Consider the following 17,981-nt stretch of genomic DNA (forward strand, 5'->3'; position numbering starts at 1 on the left):
GGATGGTCCAAGTGCTTGGGCCCTGCACCCGCATGGGAGACCAGGAGGAAGCACCTGGCTCCTGATCGGCTCAGTGGCCATTTAGGGGGTGAACCAATGGAAGGAAGACCTTTCTCTTTGTCTCTCTCTCTCTCACTGTCTAACTCTGCCTGTCAAAACAAAACAAAACAAGTATATTACTTTTCTAGTTTGTTTGTTAGTTTTTTTTTTTTTTTTGCATTTTGGTTCCCCAAATTGCTTCAGTTTCTTTCCACAAATTTGTCCCTTCAAAAATTTATTTTTGCTGAGTTCTGTTTTTCTCTACAGTGATTTTTCAACTACTTCCAACTGGCTGGAAATTACTGTTTTTGAAATAATTATTCAAGTCAACATTTATTTTTCTTAAAATAGCGTAAGTATTTAAAGTTGTATTTTTAGGTGTATGGTTTAGTGAGTAAAATGATGATAGCAACAAAAACAATAATAGAATGGTTAGCTTACTATAAGCCAGAGTCTTTTCTAAGTACTACATACATAGAAACTCATTTAATATTGACAGTAATCCTATTAGGCATATGATTTACATTTAAAGTAGAAACTGAGGCATAGAGAAGTTAAATAACTTGTCCCACCATGCTGTGGCACTAGAAAATATGAAAAACAGGGGAATTCAGATTGACCCAAATTCATTAAAGACAGTGACAGATATGATATTATGTCAACAGCTCCCCATGGTGGCCCTCACTGTGACGAACTGGTAGATAACACCACTTCCTTTTCACTAGGAAATCTTCTCAGTGGGAAGAACCAACCTATATAGTATTGGGTAGTCCCTGATACATATTAAAAGCACAAATTTTCTGGAAATGCAAATTAACTTCAATCTTGGTATCCTTTTGGGGAGAAATTTTTGCCAATTAATGTGGAAACACTTTTTAAAAGAATCTTTGAAATAATCATTTGTGCAAGTCATCAGAACTGTTTTCAACTTAAGAAAAAATAAAGACTGAAGAGTATAATGAATCACTATCATAAGCAAACAAAAATTCTTATACTCCCTTCTAAGATCAGCATCAGAATATCTTTGGAGAATGAAGCTCATTTAACATGAAAATTTGGTGAAGCTGAATCTGAAGAGCTGGATGAAAGAGTGCTGGAAAAGGTAGACAGGTTTAGAAAGATGTCTGGGTGGGTCATTTAAAAATTTATTTATTTGTAATAAAAAGTGATAGAGAGGGACACAGAGGGAGAAGGAGAGGGAAAGAGAGATCTTCCATCTACTGGTTCACTCCTCAGATGGCCACAACAGTCAAGACTGGGCCAGGTTGAAGCCAGCAGCCAAGAACTCCTTCCTGGTCTCCCATGTGGCCGAGTACTTCTGCTGTCTTCCTAGGTGCATTATCAGGGAGCCAGATGGGAAACAGAGCAGCTGGGACTTGAAACAGTGGTCTGATATGGGACACTGGTGTTGCAAATAGTGGCTTAACCCATTGTGCCCATTGTTAACAATGATGCGTTACATTGTGCTCAGAAGAATGTTTGAGTGAGAGGTTGAAACTAATAAATTAGTTATCTTAGTGTTATATTGTAGCGTGAGTTTAATTTGCTTAATTGGTTTTTCCCCTTATAATGTTGATGTCTATATGACACTTAAGTTGGTCCATTTCTTGGTGGTAAAATAATTGGTAAAGAAAATGTCCTATACATGTGAGAGTCTGATTCAGTGCAGTTTATATGCTTGAAAAAAAAGTTACAAGTGAGAAAATCTTTCAGAGGCTAAACTTCAGGAAGAATGTAGTGTTAAGTTCTATCTTGGATTAACTGGTTCTGAAATGCATGGGACTACATTATTTAGCTTCTCTTACAACATATAGCAGTGATGTAGAGTTTAAAGAGTGATAACTAATTATGTTAGCTTCTATTTCACATTATATTCCAAATAAGATAGATTGATTTGGTAGGAGATTCATGTTTTCCCAAAGTTAAGACTATCTTCAGTTTTGATGTACATCTTTTACAAAGGTAGATTCTGACATTAATACATTATAAATTTTTTCTGAGTAACTTGTATAGTATATTTAAAAAATGCTTATTTGAAACTCGAGCTACTTGGCCTTGCTCTAGTGTCTCATTTATCATGATCACTCAAAAAAATTGAGAATTCACATGCTTGATTTTTGATATTAGTTACTATGAAAGTTACTCTTGGGGATTAATATTTCATCTTTGAATCAAGTCATAAATAACCATAAATAACAGATGAGATAAATGAAGGCTGTCTTTTAAATGATAAGGCATTTATATTCTATTATTACAAAATTTTCCGAACAGACATGTAAAGCATTTCCTGGAATGATTAATTATTTTCGATTTAGTGAATGAAGACATGGCAATTAAGAAGAAAAACATCAATATTTATATTTATTTCTACCCTTCTTTTATATTTGCTTTCTACATTGAAACCCATATTAAAATATGTTACTGAATTTCTCTCTTTTGTTCTGATAGTAGTAAATCTACATTCTATATATTGGTACTAGTTATGGATTACTATTGATTAAAAACAATATTATATGATATTTAATAATACTTCTGATTTCTTTTATAGATTTTCCTGTCCTAATCCATCAATGGTGCCTTTTATTGTCAACCATAGGACTTTAGTATAAATACCCTACCTCCCTCACTCTACCATACATGTTCCTTGAGAAAAGTGGTGATTCTTTTTACAAGATTTATTTCTTAATTTGAAAGGCAGAATTCTAGAGAGACAGGGAGAAGGGAGGGATGTCAGGCCAGAAGGTGGGGGAGGAGATCAATCTTCCACCTGTTGATTCACTCCCCAGATGGCCACAATGGCTTGGGGTGGGCCAGGCTGAAGCTAGGAGCCTGAAACTCCAACCAAGTCTCCCACATGGGTGGCAGGGCCCAAAGCACTTGGACTATCTTCTACTGTTTCCCAGGAGCATTAGCAGGGAGCTGAATTGGAAGTGGAGCAGCTGGGACTTGAACCAGAGCTCATGTGGGATGCTGGCATCACAGGCAGCAGCTTAAAGTTCTGTGCCACAGTGTTGTCCCCAAAGTAGTGACTCATGCACTGCTTTGTATCCTTTGTATCTAAGTTTACAATGTTGATTGTTTAAGATATTTTTAGTAAAGTTACATTTATGAAGATTACAAATAATTTTAAAATATTGAGTTTTTTATATTCTATAAAGTTTGAGTCTTTTAATATATACAAAATACTTTGAAATAGTTGAAAGTCAATAAGTTTATTTCATCAATACATCATTGTTCAGCAAGACACTTTTATTACTGCTGGTTTTTCTTGTGTGATAAAATATTCTATTTTGAGAAGAAAAACAATATTTAAAACATTATGGCTTGATCTTGAAGCTTATTGTAACTTTATTGGTTATTGTTGTTCATCTAGATCATTGAAATTTTGAAACTTACCTTCTTGGTACTTATTAATCTTTAATATAATTATGAATGCAGATAGACTTATTGCTCAGAGTGGATTCAATTTCTAAATATAAAAAGGGTAAAAGAATACATGTGTTTTACTGTAAACATTTTTTTAAATGGGAAATTAGATGCATCATGTTGGTTTGAATCAATACAAAGTGTGAGATTATTTACAGCAGTTATCTGACCAAAATGTGTGGAAGTAGGACAGAGTACACAGGAGGACAGAGCACAGCTTTTTACTGAAGAAGCAAGTTACATTTCATATAAGGTGTGACATTTCTAGTCGGTTTTAATGGAAAAGAGAAGTTTGAGAGGCAGGGAGGGAGGGAGAAAGGGATTTCAGTAGGAATTTCTGAAGAGAGCATGCCTCTGCATGCTTGGAGAATGTTGATGGAGGTGAGAATAGAGATGGAAAATAAAGGTGCAATGAGTAAAAGGTATTATATTAGTTTCCTGAGGATGCTGTGAAAATTACCAAACACTTGGTGACTTGAAACAACAGAATTTTATTCTCTGACAGTTTTGGAAGCCCAAAGTGTAAAATGAAGGGTTTGGAAAGTTGACCCTTTTCTGGAGGCTCTGAGAAGTGGTTCTATGCCTGTCTTCTAGCTTGTGGTAGCTGTCAGCGATTCTTGACATAACATTCCAGTATCTGTCTTTTCAACACCTGTCCTCCGTGTATGTGGCCTCTCTTCTGTACCTTATAAGGAGGAGTATTGTTGGATTTGGGGCTTACCCTAAACCCAGGATGATCTTATCTTGAGATTTTTTTATTGCATCTGCAAAGACTCTTTCCTAATAAGGTAATATTCAGAGATTTAGGGCAGACATTGTGAGTCACCATTCAACCCAGTACATATATTTTGACAAGGAGTTAATTTTATAGATAAAAGAGTCTATAAACAAAGCTTTGCCATGATTACACCTGTTCTGTGGAAGACTGTACTGATGGGTAGAGAATCAACAGATAGTGAAGGCTTTGTTTAAGGAAAGGAGGAGGGAACTGGATCAGAGAGGATGTCTCATGTCTATACAGGGTTGAGTGATTCAAGTGGGGGGAGTGAGAGTGATCTTGAAGATGATAAGCCTAAGGTGTTTGTGAGACATTTAGGAGCAAATGTCTTGTAGCAGATGGATATAGGACCTGGGGTTCAGGAGAGAGTTTGTTAATTTTTAGATGAGTGGGTCCCAGTGAACCACATTTGTGGGTCTATACCCTTGTCTCTCACTCAAATGAGTCTGTGGTTGGCTGTATGATTAGCTTTGGCCAACGGGACATTAGCAAGCATTATGTAAGTTTAGTAAGCTTGGGCTTTATCTTCTTTTTTTTTTTTTTTTTTTTTTTTTGACAGGCAGAGTGGACAGTGAGAGAGAGAGAGACAGAGAGAAAGGTCTTCCTTTTCCATTGGTTCACCCCCCCCAATGGCCACTGTGGCCAGTGCACTGTGGCCGTCGCATCACGCTGATCCGAAGCCAGGAGCCAGGTGCTTCCTCCTGGTCTCCCATGCGGGTGCAGGGCCCAAGCACTTGGACCATCCTCCACTGCCTTCCCAGGCCACAACAGAGAGCTGGACTGGAAAAGGAGCAACCAGGACAGAATCCGGCACCCTAACTGGGACTGGAACCCGGTGTGCCAGCGCCACAGGCAGAGGATTAGCCTAGTGAGCTGCGACGCCAGCCGGGCTTTATCTTCTTGGAACATAGAGCCATACCATAAGGAAAGGTAGAGTATTGTAGTGGGTAGAGAAGCCATGTAAAGACCTGGAGGATGAGACAGTAGGAGGAAAGAGGTTCTGGAAGAGAAATGAGTTGCCTCAGTCAGCACTGAGGCCCTCCATACATACAAGAGCTCTGCTTGGACCTTCTAGCATAGACATAGCCACATGTGTGACTCTAGTTAATGCCAGTGGAATGGAAGAACCACTGGCTGACTTACAGAATTGCAAGAAGTAGAAAAATCGTTTTAAGCAGCTTAGTTTTGAGATGTTTCGTTATGTATCAGCCTCCCTTTACATACCCAGTGATGCCTGCTGGTGACAGTGAAGATCAGTGATGTCCATGTTAGGAGACAGAAATTCATTGGGTTTCAAGAGATTGGTAGCAAGTTGTGCAATATTGGTAAAAGTGATATGGGACAGGAGAAGATCACAGGTTGCCTTGGTGGCTGACCTTGGAGGAGTTTTGTGTTTATTTTAGATCTCAATTTCCACATGTGCAAAATGTGAAAAATGGAATATCTTTAAGGTTCAATTCAGTGCTAAATGTAAGGGATCCCCTTTGTAATAGCAAAGCTATCTTGCATGTCACCTTGTATTTTGCATTAGAAGTACTCAATAAATGCTAACTGACAATGACAATGATAAAGAAATGAACACCTAAATACTGAAAAGAATACCTTATTCTCAAAAACTACAAATAGGAAGATCTGTTTATCTTGGTCAATGAAAGGCTACATTGACAATTACAGGTTTGGGTGAGATGGGTAAGGGTAAGGAGGAAGGAGTCTACACAGCTTCTTCCTTGAGCTGAGTGATCTATTTTCACAATTACATACCTTTGCAGGTACACTAGCCCCCTAGAGGATACTGTTGACTGCATAGTATTTTCATAATATCATACTCTTCAAACATGATAGTTTGTTCCCAAAAGGGTTATGTGGACTGCAAATGTTATCAGGTAGTATATTTTATTATGTTTTTAAAATTTTGAATTAACATGTAGTAATTGTATTTTTGGGAGGTACATTGCAATATTTCAACACATATACACAGTGTAAACTGATCAAACTAAGAAATTAGCTTTTATATTATCTTTTTTTAAAAAAAGATTTATTTATTTATTTGAAAGGCAGATTTTTTAAACTCTTATTTAATAAATAAAAATTTCCAAAATACAACTTTTGGATTATAGCGGCACATTTCCTTATCTTTTCTTTGTGTTTGGAACCTACCAACTCCTGTCTTCTAGCTCTTTATATAGTATGTAAAACATTATAGTGAACTACAGTCACACTGTTGTTCTGTGGAACACCAGAAACTGTCATCTCAATCGACCTGTACTTCAGTAACTATTATCCACCCTCTCCTGTCCTCCTCCTCTCCACCATTCCCAGACTCTAGTAATCATTATTTAAGTTCAGATAGCCCCTCTCTCTCTTTCCCCCTCCTTCCCTTCCTTCATCTCCCTCCCTTCCTCCTTTCCTTCCCTCCTTCCTTCCTTCCTTCCTTCCTGAATTTCCACACATGAGAGACAACATGTATTTCTCTTTCTCTGTCTGACTTACTTGATGTCACATAATGACTTCCAGCTAGTGATCTCCAGTTACATCTATTTTGTTAGAAATGTCACGATTTAATTCTTCTTAATGACTGAATAGTATTCCTTTTCATATATAGGCCACATTTTCTTTATCCACGCATCCACTGATAGACACCTAGGTTGAATCCATATTTTGACCATTGTGATAGTGCTGCAATGAACTTGGGAGTGTGGATATTTCTTCCATATGCTGAGTTCATTTCTGATATATATTCAGAAGTGGGATGACTGAGTCATATAATAGTTGTATTTTTATCATCATATAACATCAAAGCTGAACAGAAAAAAGGTGAAGAAGAAGGAACATAAAAGTATAAAGACAACCCATCATAAGCTCTTGTAAGTAAGTCTAGCCTAGGAATCACAAGCTACAATAGTTCAAGGCCTGCAAGCATATTCTTTATGCAGTTCCCCCAATATCAATATTCATTTTTTATGAAAAAAATCCCTAGTGAGTGTTTATCATGTTCCAGGTACTATTCCAATTGTTGAGACTAAAGCAGGACAGATAGTATACTTACTCTTGTGGAATCTATTTATTTATTCACTTACTTTATTAATAAATTGTTAAATTGATTAATTAAATCACTTGTGGGCATATTAATAAAGAGTCTCTTATTTGAACAAGATAACGAAATTTAACATAATGCTGGTTTGAAGAGATTTCTGGTTTTTTCTAATGAATTCATTCTAAAAAAACAGTTGTATTTTTATATTTTTGAGGTGCTTCCATTTTGCATAATGGGTGAACTAATTTTCATTCCCACCAGCAGTATATAAGTATTTCCTCTTTCTTTTTTAAAGATTTATTTATTTAATTGAAAGTCAGCATTACAAAGAGAGAGAGGGAGAGACACAGATATTCCATCCACTGGTTCACTCCCCAAATGGCCACAATGGCCCGCGCTGGGGCAGGCTGAAGCCAGGAGACAGGAACTTCATCTGGGTCTCCCATGTGGGTTCAGGGGCCCAAGCACTTGTACCATTTTCTGCTGCTTTCCCAGGTGCATTAGGAGGGAGCTGGATCAAAAGTAGAGCAGCCTGGACATGAACAGGCACACATTTGGAATGCTGGCACTGAAGACAGTAGCTTAACCCGCTGTGCCACAGCACTGGCCCCATAAGTATTTCCTTTTCTCCACATCCTCACCAGTGAGGAAGGAGGGAGAGAAAGGGGGTGGGGAAACAGGGAGGAAGAGAGACAGGGAAGGAAGAGAGGGGAGAGGGAAGGAGAGAGAAGAGAAAGAGGGAGGAAGAAAGACTGCTCTCTTTTGCAGGTTCATTCCTCAAATGCCTGCAATGGCCAGGGCTGGGCTTGGCTGAAGCTGGGAGCCAGGAATTTGACCAAGATCTCCTACATAAGCGATCAGAGCTCAACTACTTGAGCCATCACGTGCTACCTACATTAGCCAGAATCTGGAATCCAGAACAAAACTGGGATTTGAACCCAGGAACTTTGATATGGGATATTGGCATCCCAACCAGAGGCTTTACTGCTAGACTAAATGCAGAGCCCATTTTTTGGTCTTTTTAAATGAGAGTCAAGCTGGAGTGAAATAATACCTCATTGTGGTTTTGATTTACATTTACTTGGTAGCTAGAGATATTGAACATTTTTTTCATGTATTTGTTGGCCATTTGTATTTCTTCTTTTGAGCAGTGTCTATTCAATTACCTTTCCCATTTACTAATTGAATCATTCAGTTATTGTTTGAATTCCTTATATCTGCTGGACATTAACTCCTTTGTCAGATGCATATTTATAAATATTTTCTTCCATTCCGTTGATTATCCTTTCATAAGATTCTTAGTTTAATGCAATCCCATTTGTCTATTTATGCTTTAGTTGCCTGTGCTTTTGGAGTCTTATCCAAAAAAACTGTTGACTTTGTTAATGTCTTGAAACATTTCCCCTATGTTTTCTTCTAGTAGTTTTACAGTCTCAGGTCGTGCATGCAGTTATCTGATACATCTTGAGTTGATTTTTGTATGAGATAAAAGGTAAGTGTAGTTTCAGTATTCTACACATGGATATCCAGCTTTTTCAGCACCATTTATTAAAGAAACTATCCTTTCTGTAGTGTATGTTTTTTGGTGATTTTGTTAAAGATCAATTGGTTGTAGTTGCATGCTTTGATGGAATTAACAGATGAGCAGAAGAGGGCAGAATTACACAGAAAATTCTTTGCAGCTATATTTCCTAAGGGTAAATATATTTTTATCTTCTAAAGGGACCTATTTGAGGTTCCATATTGGGGCATTATTTCCTAAAGAGACCTCCTCAGAGTTCCATATTGGGCTGAGTACCTTCTATTTGCCCCTTCAGATCTTACACAGATCCTCCTTTTCCTCGTTCATTCTGCCCAGGGAAGATGACCAGATTCCATTAGTAGGCTCTAATGCCTTCTATATTCTAGTTGGGTCTTGGTGGTCAGAGGGAGGAAGGAGAATGAGTTCAAGGTATTTATTCCCGATATTCCTCCTTTGAGGTCAACTTGAACTGTCACTTTCATTTGACAGGCCTTAAACTCCCCTTAAGGCAGTTGCCACTATTGAGGCCTCTCTCTTTGCAGGTCCTAGTAACCTTTTCCTCCATCCTCCTTGCAGGTCCAGGGTGGTGACTTCTCTGCTGCTGTGGAGTCCCAGGTCCCTCTACTAGCCTCCTCATCAACCTGTACTCCAGCTTTGTGATTAGTCCTTTATAAGTTAACCTTCTTGGAATTACTATCAGTGTGTTCTCTTTCCTGTTTGGAGTATGACTAATATACCTACCATGCTACAGATTGGGAATAAAGAAGGAATGGCAATTAGGACCACGTGAACATATTTCTTATTATTCAACTCTATCACAGCCCTGGGACTGTCTTATATGTGTTTTATGTTACCTTCTCATTCTCTTCCCCAGGTGTTAACTTCTTGAGGACCTAATGTAATAGCAAAGAACATGTCTACAGCCCATTCAAACCCAAATCAGAAATATTGACTTCATTTTTCCAGCTCTCTCTTTTGTTGCTTGCCTTATCCTTCCTAGCACTCTCGTCTGTTGGTACTGTAGACTGAGATCATCAGTCAAAACCAGAGGTTTTGTCTCAGTCTTCTTTTGCTCCTAGATCCTAGTACATTGTAAATGCTACACAAATGGTTATATGATAAATACATGGAATATAAAATTAAGAAAATGTCTATTAAGCCTCATGTTTTCTGGCAGCCCAGAACTGGTGTATTTATTAGTCTTCCCTGAGGATGCTCAGCGCTTTTCTTGTTCCATTCATGTCAGTGCTCTGTATTGTGACCAACTGAGTCTTAGTAAACGGTTTTGTTGTTGTTGCTTTGTAACAGCTTTCTTGAGCTATAATTCATATAAAATTTACCCATTTAAACTGCATAATTCAGTGTATTGACACATTCACGGATTGTAAAATTTTATAATTGATTTCTAATTCCATTTCCTATACTCATCTCCCAAATCGATACTCATTAATGATCACCCCTCTTCTCTATCTGGAAAACAATCTACTTTCTTTCTCTATGGATTGGCCTATTCTGGATATTTCATATAAATGAAATAATACAACATATAGTCTTTTGTGAGTGGCTTCTTTCACTTTGCATGTTTTTGAGGTTTATCCAAGTTGAAGCCTGTGTCAGTTCTCCATTTATTTTTAATGACCACATAATATTCTGTATAGGCATACCATATTTTGTTTATCCATTCATCAATTGATGGACATTTGGATTGTTTCTACTGAATACTGGTAAATGTTTAACAATCAGTGATCTGAGAAACAAGAAATTCTGACTAATGGCATTTGCTGATTGCTATAGTAGACATTCTCATCTTGGCTTATTGCAAGCTACATGATGTGACACAACACAGAATTGGAAAGAAATGCTGAAACAGACTCTTGTAAGTTCCTATGAGCAAGTTCCAGTGTACCACTTACCATCTTTGTTAAAATATCACTCAAGTGGTAAGAAAATGTGGCTCCATGCAGTGAGGTTTCCATATATTATTAGTTCATAATAATAATAATAAATCAACTGTTAACAACATTTATTGAGCATTTTCTCTGTGCTAGGCACTGTGCTAACTTTTTTTCTTTTTAATTCTTGATTGCCACTCACTTTCTGGGCTTCCAGAACTCCAAACTACCAATATTCTGTGCTTGGCTCACTGTCTTTTAGTTGGTTTACCTGCTGTTTCTTAAATACTTCAAACATAATACGACTAACAACTTTAGCACCTGCTTCTTCTACCTGTAACACATGTATTACAGATATGGACACAGCTCATTCGCTCATTCTCATCAGATCTTCTCACCACCTGACCCCTTGATTTAATCCTTTGTCAAGCTTTTTATTTTTTTCTCCACAGCACTGAGCAGTGACATTCTATTACTCTGTATATCTTTTTCTTATTTGTTCATTCACTGTCTCCCCACCATCATGTAAGCTCCATTATGGCAGTGGCTTTGCTTTGTTCACACCTGGATCCCAGTGCCAAGTACCTGCCCTTTCTCATGCTGATTAACTAGGAAAATTGGAATTTTTAAATAAGTATCTCTTTTCTTCCTATTCTTCTCCTGGTACTGTCAGAAGACTGTTAGAGGACATTCTACCTCAGCCCTTGCATCCCTGTTCCCAGTCCAAATTCTTGCACAGGTAGGACTCAGCTGGGAGACAATTCAACAATGTTACTAAGAGTGCCTCTCTGTGGAGCCAAACTAAATGGACCTGTATCCCAGCTCTTGTGTTGCCTGACTGTGTGCCTTGGGTAAATTACTCAATTTCTCAGAGTTTCACCATCTGTAAATTAGATAATAAGTATCCACCTCATAGACCTTTTGTGAGGATTAGTAATAACATGTTAATTTAGAGTGATCAACACAAAACAAATACTCAGAACATCTTGCCTGCTGAGCTCTGAGAACATCTGTTGCAGTAAGCTTGACTTAGGAGGTCATTGGCATGGGGCTGCTGCATGGAAGCCCTGTACCTTCACACCCGCCTCCTCTGTAGCTCTTTTCCATTGCCCTTAGTACTGGCAATCTGCAAGAGCGCTTGTGGATTGTCCTGCTATCCTAGGTCCTCCTCTGACTTTTGTATTCCAAAGAGGAGCAGCCCTTTGAGCTTCAAGAGGCTGTTATGAGCCTGCTCCTCTTTCCTGGCAAATCACCTGCCTTATCCGCTAGGCTTGGGAAAGGCCTAGAGGAAACCTGATGTTGTGGTTCCCCCGATCAGCTAAGATAAGCTGGATCTGGAGTGTCCCAGGACAGGAGGGAAAAAAAGCCTCCTACAGAGGAGACATCTTTGCACATCAGCCCCAGAACACAGAGCTAAGGACGTGTGTGGGACTGAGTGGAAAAGGGAGGCCATGGTAAGCCACTGGTGAAGGGAAGAGAAACTGCCAGAGTCCACTTTGCTGCAAGCTGTTGCCAGTAGGGTGTCCTGAATCCATGTCCCAGTGTTTTATTTTATACCTTTCCTCCACATGCACTACTCTACCCCCCACCCCAAATGGGTCCATGAATTTGGTGAAAGTCAGGAATTGCTCACCTTGGGAACTTCAGTTACCAATTTCAGGGAAATGCAGTTCTATTCATATTTACTGAACACTCACAGGTCCTGGGCAGTGCTAGTGGGCAGTGCCAGGAATCTCAGGAACCAGTACTCCACAGTCACATCCCAGGAAAATAATCCTGCCCGTCTCTTGAGCATCCGCGTTTCCTCGGAGTCCGCTTCTGTGTTTTGATCCCAGCCAAACGTCAACAGTTCTTCGTATTAGGGCTCCCACTAGGCTTCCCAGGGCCCTCCTGGAAGGAGGGAAGGATTAAGGGGCGGGGAATTGAGAGGGCTGGGGAGGTAAGGGAAGAAGGAGGAGAAGGAACAAGGTGCGCTCCCCTTCTCATCGCGTTCCAATCGGGAGTCAGCGGTGTTCCCAGGCGTCCATCCCGGAGGTCCAGAGACTTCCAGGAACCCCTCTGACGTCCCGGGCCGTGGACTCTGGCTGGCCCAGCGTCTGCGGCTGCCTCCTCCCCCTCTCCGCCCTCCAGACTCCCTGCCTCACTCAGGGGCGTGTCCTGCCTTACCTCCCAGCACAGTGGTCCACTCATCCGGTGACAGCAGCGGCAGCAGAGGCGGCGGCAGCGGCGGCGGCTTAGAGCAGCGATCGCTCCAGGCTTCCGGAGCAGGAGCGGTGGGCGGCAGCGGCTCGGTGCTGGGCACCTGTGCGGAGCCGGAGAAGCAGGACCGGGTGGGGTGGTGCCAGCCACTCTGAGGCAGAGAAGGAAGGGACAGCACTCAGCTGAGATTCCGCTACTCGCAGTATTCGCCGGCTGGCAGGGGAGGTGGCACGGCGCAGGGAATATTGGTGGGGAAAACATGTGCAAGGACAGCTAGAGGCCTTTGGTCCAAGTGTAGAGACACAAGGAAGACTGTGCCTGGCACCATGACAGCGGCCCACCTGGACTTTGGGGAGGTGGAAACTTTCCTGGACAGGCACCCAGAGTTGTTTGAAGATTATTTGATGCGGAAGGGGAAGCAGGAGATGGTGGAGAAGTGGCTGCAGAGGCACAGTCAGTGTCAGGAGGCATTAGGCCCAAGGCCAGCTCCAGCAGGCACCAGCAGCACAGTTCACGGTGGTGGCAGGGATGGCAGCGGTGTTGGTGGTGGCCCTGGACCCTGTGGCTCTGCCAGCAGCCAGCCCACTTCTGGTGGTGGGGACGGTGGTGGGGTTCCCCTGAGTCCGAGCTGGGCCAGTGGCAGCCGAGTCGATGGGAGCCTGCAGCGGAGAGCTTCTCAGAAAGAGCTAAGGAAGAGTTTTGCCCGTTCCAAGGCCATCCATGTGAACAGGACCTACGATGAGCAGGTGACCTCCCGGGCCCAGGAACCCCTGAGCAGTGTCCGGCGGAGGGCACTACTCCGGAAGGCCAGCTCTCTGCCTCCCACCACAGCCCACATTCTCAGTGCCCTCCTGGAATCAAGGGTGAATCTGCCTCAGTACCCCCCAACAGCCATCGACTACAAGTGCCATCTCAAAAAGCATAATGAGCGTCAGTTCTTCCTGGAACTGGTCAAGGACATCTCCAATGACCTTGACCTTACCAGCCTAAGCTACAAGATCCTCATCTTTGTCTGCCTCATGGTGGACGCGGACCGTTGCTCTCTCTTCCTGGTGGAAGGGGCAGCTGCTGGCAAGAAGAGCCTAGTCTCCAAATTCTTTGATGTGCATGCAGGAACTCCACTGCTGCCCTGTAGCAGCACAGAGAACTCAAATGAGGTGCAGGTCCCCTGGGGCAAAGGCATCATTGGCTATGTCGGGGAGCATGGAGAAACGGTCAACATTCCCGATGCCTACCAGGTAGGACTTTGCATTGTCCTCTCCTCCCTGAGCCCCACTGGCTTGGGAACCAAATGTTGAGTTACCCTTTGGCAACCAGAAGCACATTAGTTTAGACTAGATTAGATTAAATTAGTTTTACAGTCGTGTTATTTAAATACCTTCTTGAATTTAGACTAGTTAGAACATTACTGACTCATCTTTGATGAAATGGCGTTTCCTAACACATAGTGGCTTATGGGAAATTCATATGTCACTCAATAATACCATATGTGTCTGTCAAGATACTTTATCCTTAAGAATATCAGTGTATGGGTTTAGAATGCATTTGGGACTTGTTGGTGGAGAAGGGGGAGATGTCTATTTCAGAATTTCAGTGTTAGTCTGAAGGAAATGGGTATTTTGGTGTTGGTGATAGCATTTGGGGATCATAATGCATTTTCAGTCTCTAATTTAAGGTTGGAAAGGGACATGGAATGCCTAACTACTTTCCTATTCCCTGCTATAGCTTGAGTTTGCATGAGTTCCAAGGTAGAAAAGAAGAGGAAGAAAAGAGGAAAATGGGGAATAAAATAATGGTCCCTCTGACCATCTTTGCCTTCTCAGCATCTGTTTTAACTGTTTTTGTTGAGTATAGAGACTACAGGGGCTAGTTGTCTTTAGGTTTGAATGTAGCATTATCAGTAGTCAGCCTTTGACAGGACTGAGAAAGCAGATTTTTAGTTTGTAAAACAAACTAAAACAAACAAAAATTATTGTTCATTTCATAGCAGCTCCAAGGGCCATCAGCAGGGTAAACATGCAAGTGGAAAGGGAAACCCAACATGTTGTTATCTGTTTTTTCTGAACCTTCCAATTTCACAGTGACTTGAACTTGATATTAGGTGCTGGAACTGAAAGCCAGTCGGTTCTTATTTCTTCAGTATCTTCATTGAGCATGATAACACTGGATGTTACCTTCTCTGATACTTCTCAATTTTTTGTAAATGAAATTTCTTGTCTTTGGTGGTGAACATTTTGCAGCCATTGGATGAATACATCTAGTTGTCTCACAGAGCTACACGTTTCTTCAGAGTTCGGCTGCTGTTCATCAGAATAGCAGAAGTGATGGGAAGGGCACTAAATGCAAACTTTTCTCTATTTCATCTGAAAGTTGGCAGCTTTATACAGAACATTGACTAACTTTCACTAAAAGCACATTTCAAATTTTTGTCAGATGCCTGTCAACACTACTCTCTAATATTAATATCTGCCTGCAGAATGAGCATTTTAACTAAACTTTTCTTTCTGATCAAGCACATAATTCATTACATCTTTCTTAAGGAACTTGATAGGTTTAGGTCAAGCAACTAATTGAAGATTTTCAACAAGTGTTTATTTCTCTACAATGTTAGAAAGCTATGGAAAAAATAAAACCATTTATTCATTGATAAGTTGCAGAATCTGTAAAAAATTGGTGAAAAAAAAATCACAAACTATTTCCTTTCCTGTTATTGCCACATTCTTATCTTGTGCTTGGGATAAGAAAGTCCTTTCCCAGTTGGATGATACTTGCTATTAAGTATCAGTATTGCAGGCTTTTCAATTTATTGCCTTTACTTTTTGTACTCCTCCCCAATTGATTTTTTCCCATTTCTAAAACTTTGATTTCTTACTGTTCTCTCCCAGTTCCTGACTTTTATTTAATACTGTTCATACACTGCCATTTCTTCTAGAGCATAATTCTTGGCCTCCTCAGCAGTTAATTTGTCTCTCTGCTGCTTAGAATTGTGGCTATAGTTGTATCATGGGCATGGAAAATCAGGTTTTCAGCAGCTGCTGCTTCTTGTGGGTTCTATCCTTACTTTGCAGAAGGAGTAGAGCAAAGTTCTCTTTTTATAGTTGGAAACTGCTGTTGAGAAAAGAGGTTTTCTTTTCCTGTTTTGCTCAGGGTAGCAATGATGGCTGTAAATAAGACTGTGCTGCTGGCAGAAGGCAAGTAGGGGAAGGATGCTATATGGCTTGGGAATCTGAGGTCTTGGTTCAACTTGCTTTCATTTCTAAATGTTTAGGAAGTTTATTTTTGCTTTCTCCAATGGGTTTCTACTATGTATTCTGTAAACTGTGTGTTTTTCTTATGCATTTTCCCTCTTTGACAAAAACTACGTTTCCCCCTTTATTACAGTGCACTACAGTTACCATTAGTGTGATCTTGGGAGAATTTCATAATCTCTGCATCTCAATTTCCTCGTCTGCAAAATGGGAATAATAATGCCTACTTGGCAAAGATTATTATCATGAAAATAAAAGGAGGGACTAAAATAGGACATGGAACATTGCAGTTACACAGGAAATGGTAACAGTTTATGATAAAAAGATGATATCTGGTTTGCAAGTAGTCTTTATCTCTTTTTCAATTTTTTTTTTCCTGTATCTAGGACTCAAATGGACACTCAGCACAATTTGACCAGTCTAATATTTCCTAACCTAATGTTCTGCCCTTAGATTAAGTATTTTAGGACCGGCTTTACATTCACAGAATGTAGAAATATCTATTCTTCCATTCTCTCTCTCTCTCTCTCTCTTTTTTTTGACAGGCAGAGTGGACAGTAAGAGAGAGAGACAGAGAGAAAGGTCTTCCTTTGCCGTTGGTTCACCCTTCAATGGCCGCCGCGGCCAGTGCGCTGCAGCCGGCACACCGTGCTGATCCGATGGCAGGAGCCAGGTGCTTATCCTGGTCTCCCATGGGGTGCAGGGCCCAAGGACTTGGGCCATCCTCCACTGCAGTCCCTGGCCACAGCAGAGAGCTGGCCTGGAAGAGGGGCAACCGGGACAGAATCCGGCGCCCCGACCGGAACTAGAACCCAGTGTGCTGGCGCTGCAAGGTGGAGGATTAGCCTAGTGAGCCACGGCGCCGGCCTCCATTCTCTCTTTTTTTTTTTTTTTTATTTTTTTTTATTTTTTTTTTGACAGGCAGAATGGACAGTGAGAGAGAGAGAGACAGAGAGAAAGGTCTTCCTTTTGCCGTTGGTTCACCCTCCAATGGCCGCCGCGGCCGGCGCGCTGCGGCCGGCGCACCGCGCTGATCCGATGGCAGGAGCCAGGAGCCAGGTGCTTTTCCTGGTCTCCCATGGGGTGCAGGGCCCAAGCACCTGGGCCATCCTCCACTGCACTCCCTGGCCACAGCAGAGGGCTGGCCTGGAAGAGGGGCAGCCGGGACAGAATCCGGCGCCCCGACCGGGACTAGAACCCGGTGTGCCGGCGCCGCTAGGCGGAGGATTAGCCTAGTGAGCCGCGGCGCCGGCCCTCCATTCTCTCTTAAAACTCCCCTAAATGTGGTTAACATCTGAATATATCCCAGCCTATAAAAAGTTCTACACTCTGTTCCTCCTAGTAACTCTGGTAAGTTTTTTTTATTGAATTGCAATAACTTTGAATGATTTTTTTCAGTTCTACTGTTACCTCATCTTTTTATATTCCTATTGTTACAGATTTCTTTTAATGACAGGCTGCCAAATCCATGTTCTTTTACCATGATGTTGTTTTTATTCTCCTTATGTATGTAAACATCTTGAAGTTTATACATATACAACCATCCTTCCTGATTGTTTATTAATTACTGTAGTTCCATAGAGTTTCCTGCTTAGATGCAGCTAGTGTACTTGGTTCTATGAGATACAGTCCCTATCACAGAGTCCCTGAACCCAATCACTCAATGATTAGATTAACGCTCCTAATCCTTAGGGGTTCATAACATGGGCAAGAGAAAGGCAATGGAGTCACCATGCCATTTTGATAACAGGTGACTTTTTCCTTTAATTATTTGAAAGGCAGTAGAGGGAGGGCTGGAGAGAGAGAGAGAGAGCGAGAGAGAGAGAGAGAGAGAGAGTGCGCA

The 17,981-nt window shown here is 41.1% G+C and overlaps 1 protein-coding gene across 2 annotated transcripts in view; it reads left to right on the plus strand.

The window, feature by feature from the left end:
- The first annotated feature begins 12,646 nt into the window (after window positions 1-12,646).
- PDE11A (phosphodiesterase 11A) overlaps window positions 12,647-17,981 on the plus strand; it is a 450,256-nt gene continuing 444,921 nt past the window's right edge. The window contains exon 1 of one of the 2 annotated variants that reach the window (XM_051849396.2): window positions 12,647-14,128. In XM_051849396.2, coding sequence (XP_051705356.2) covers window positions 13,217-14,128 — 912 coding nt within the window. In that variant the 5' untranslated portion in view covers window positions 12,647-13,216. The remainder of the gene's footprint in view (window positions 14,129-17,981) is intronic. The other variant, XM_051849397.2, reaches the window with a different exon arrangement.

The sequence above is a fragment of the Oryctolagus cuniculus genome, chromosome 3, assembly GCF_964237555.1.
Source record: "Oryctolagus cuniculus chromosome 3, mOryCun1.1, whole genome shotgun sequence".
NCBI lineage: Eukaryota > Metazoa > Chordata > Mammalia > Lagomorpha > Leporidae > Oryctolagus > Oryctolagus cuniculus.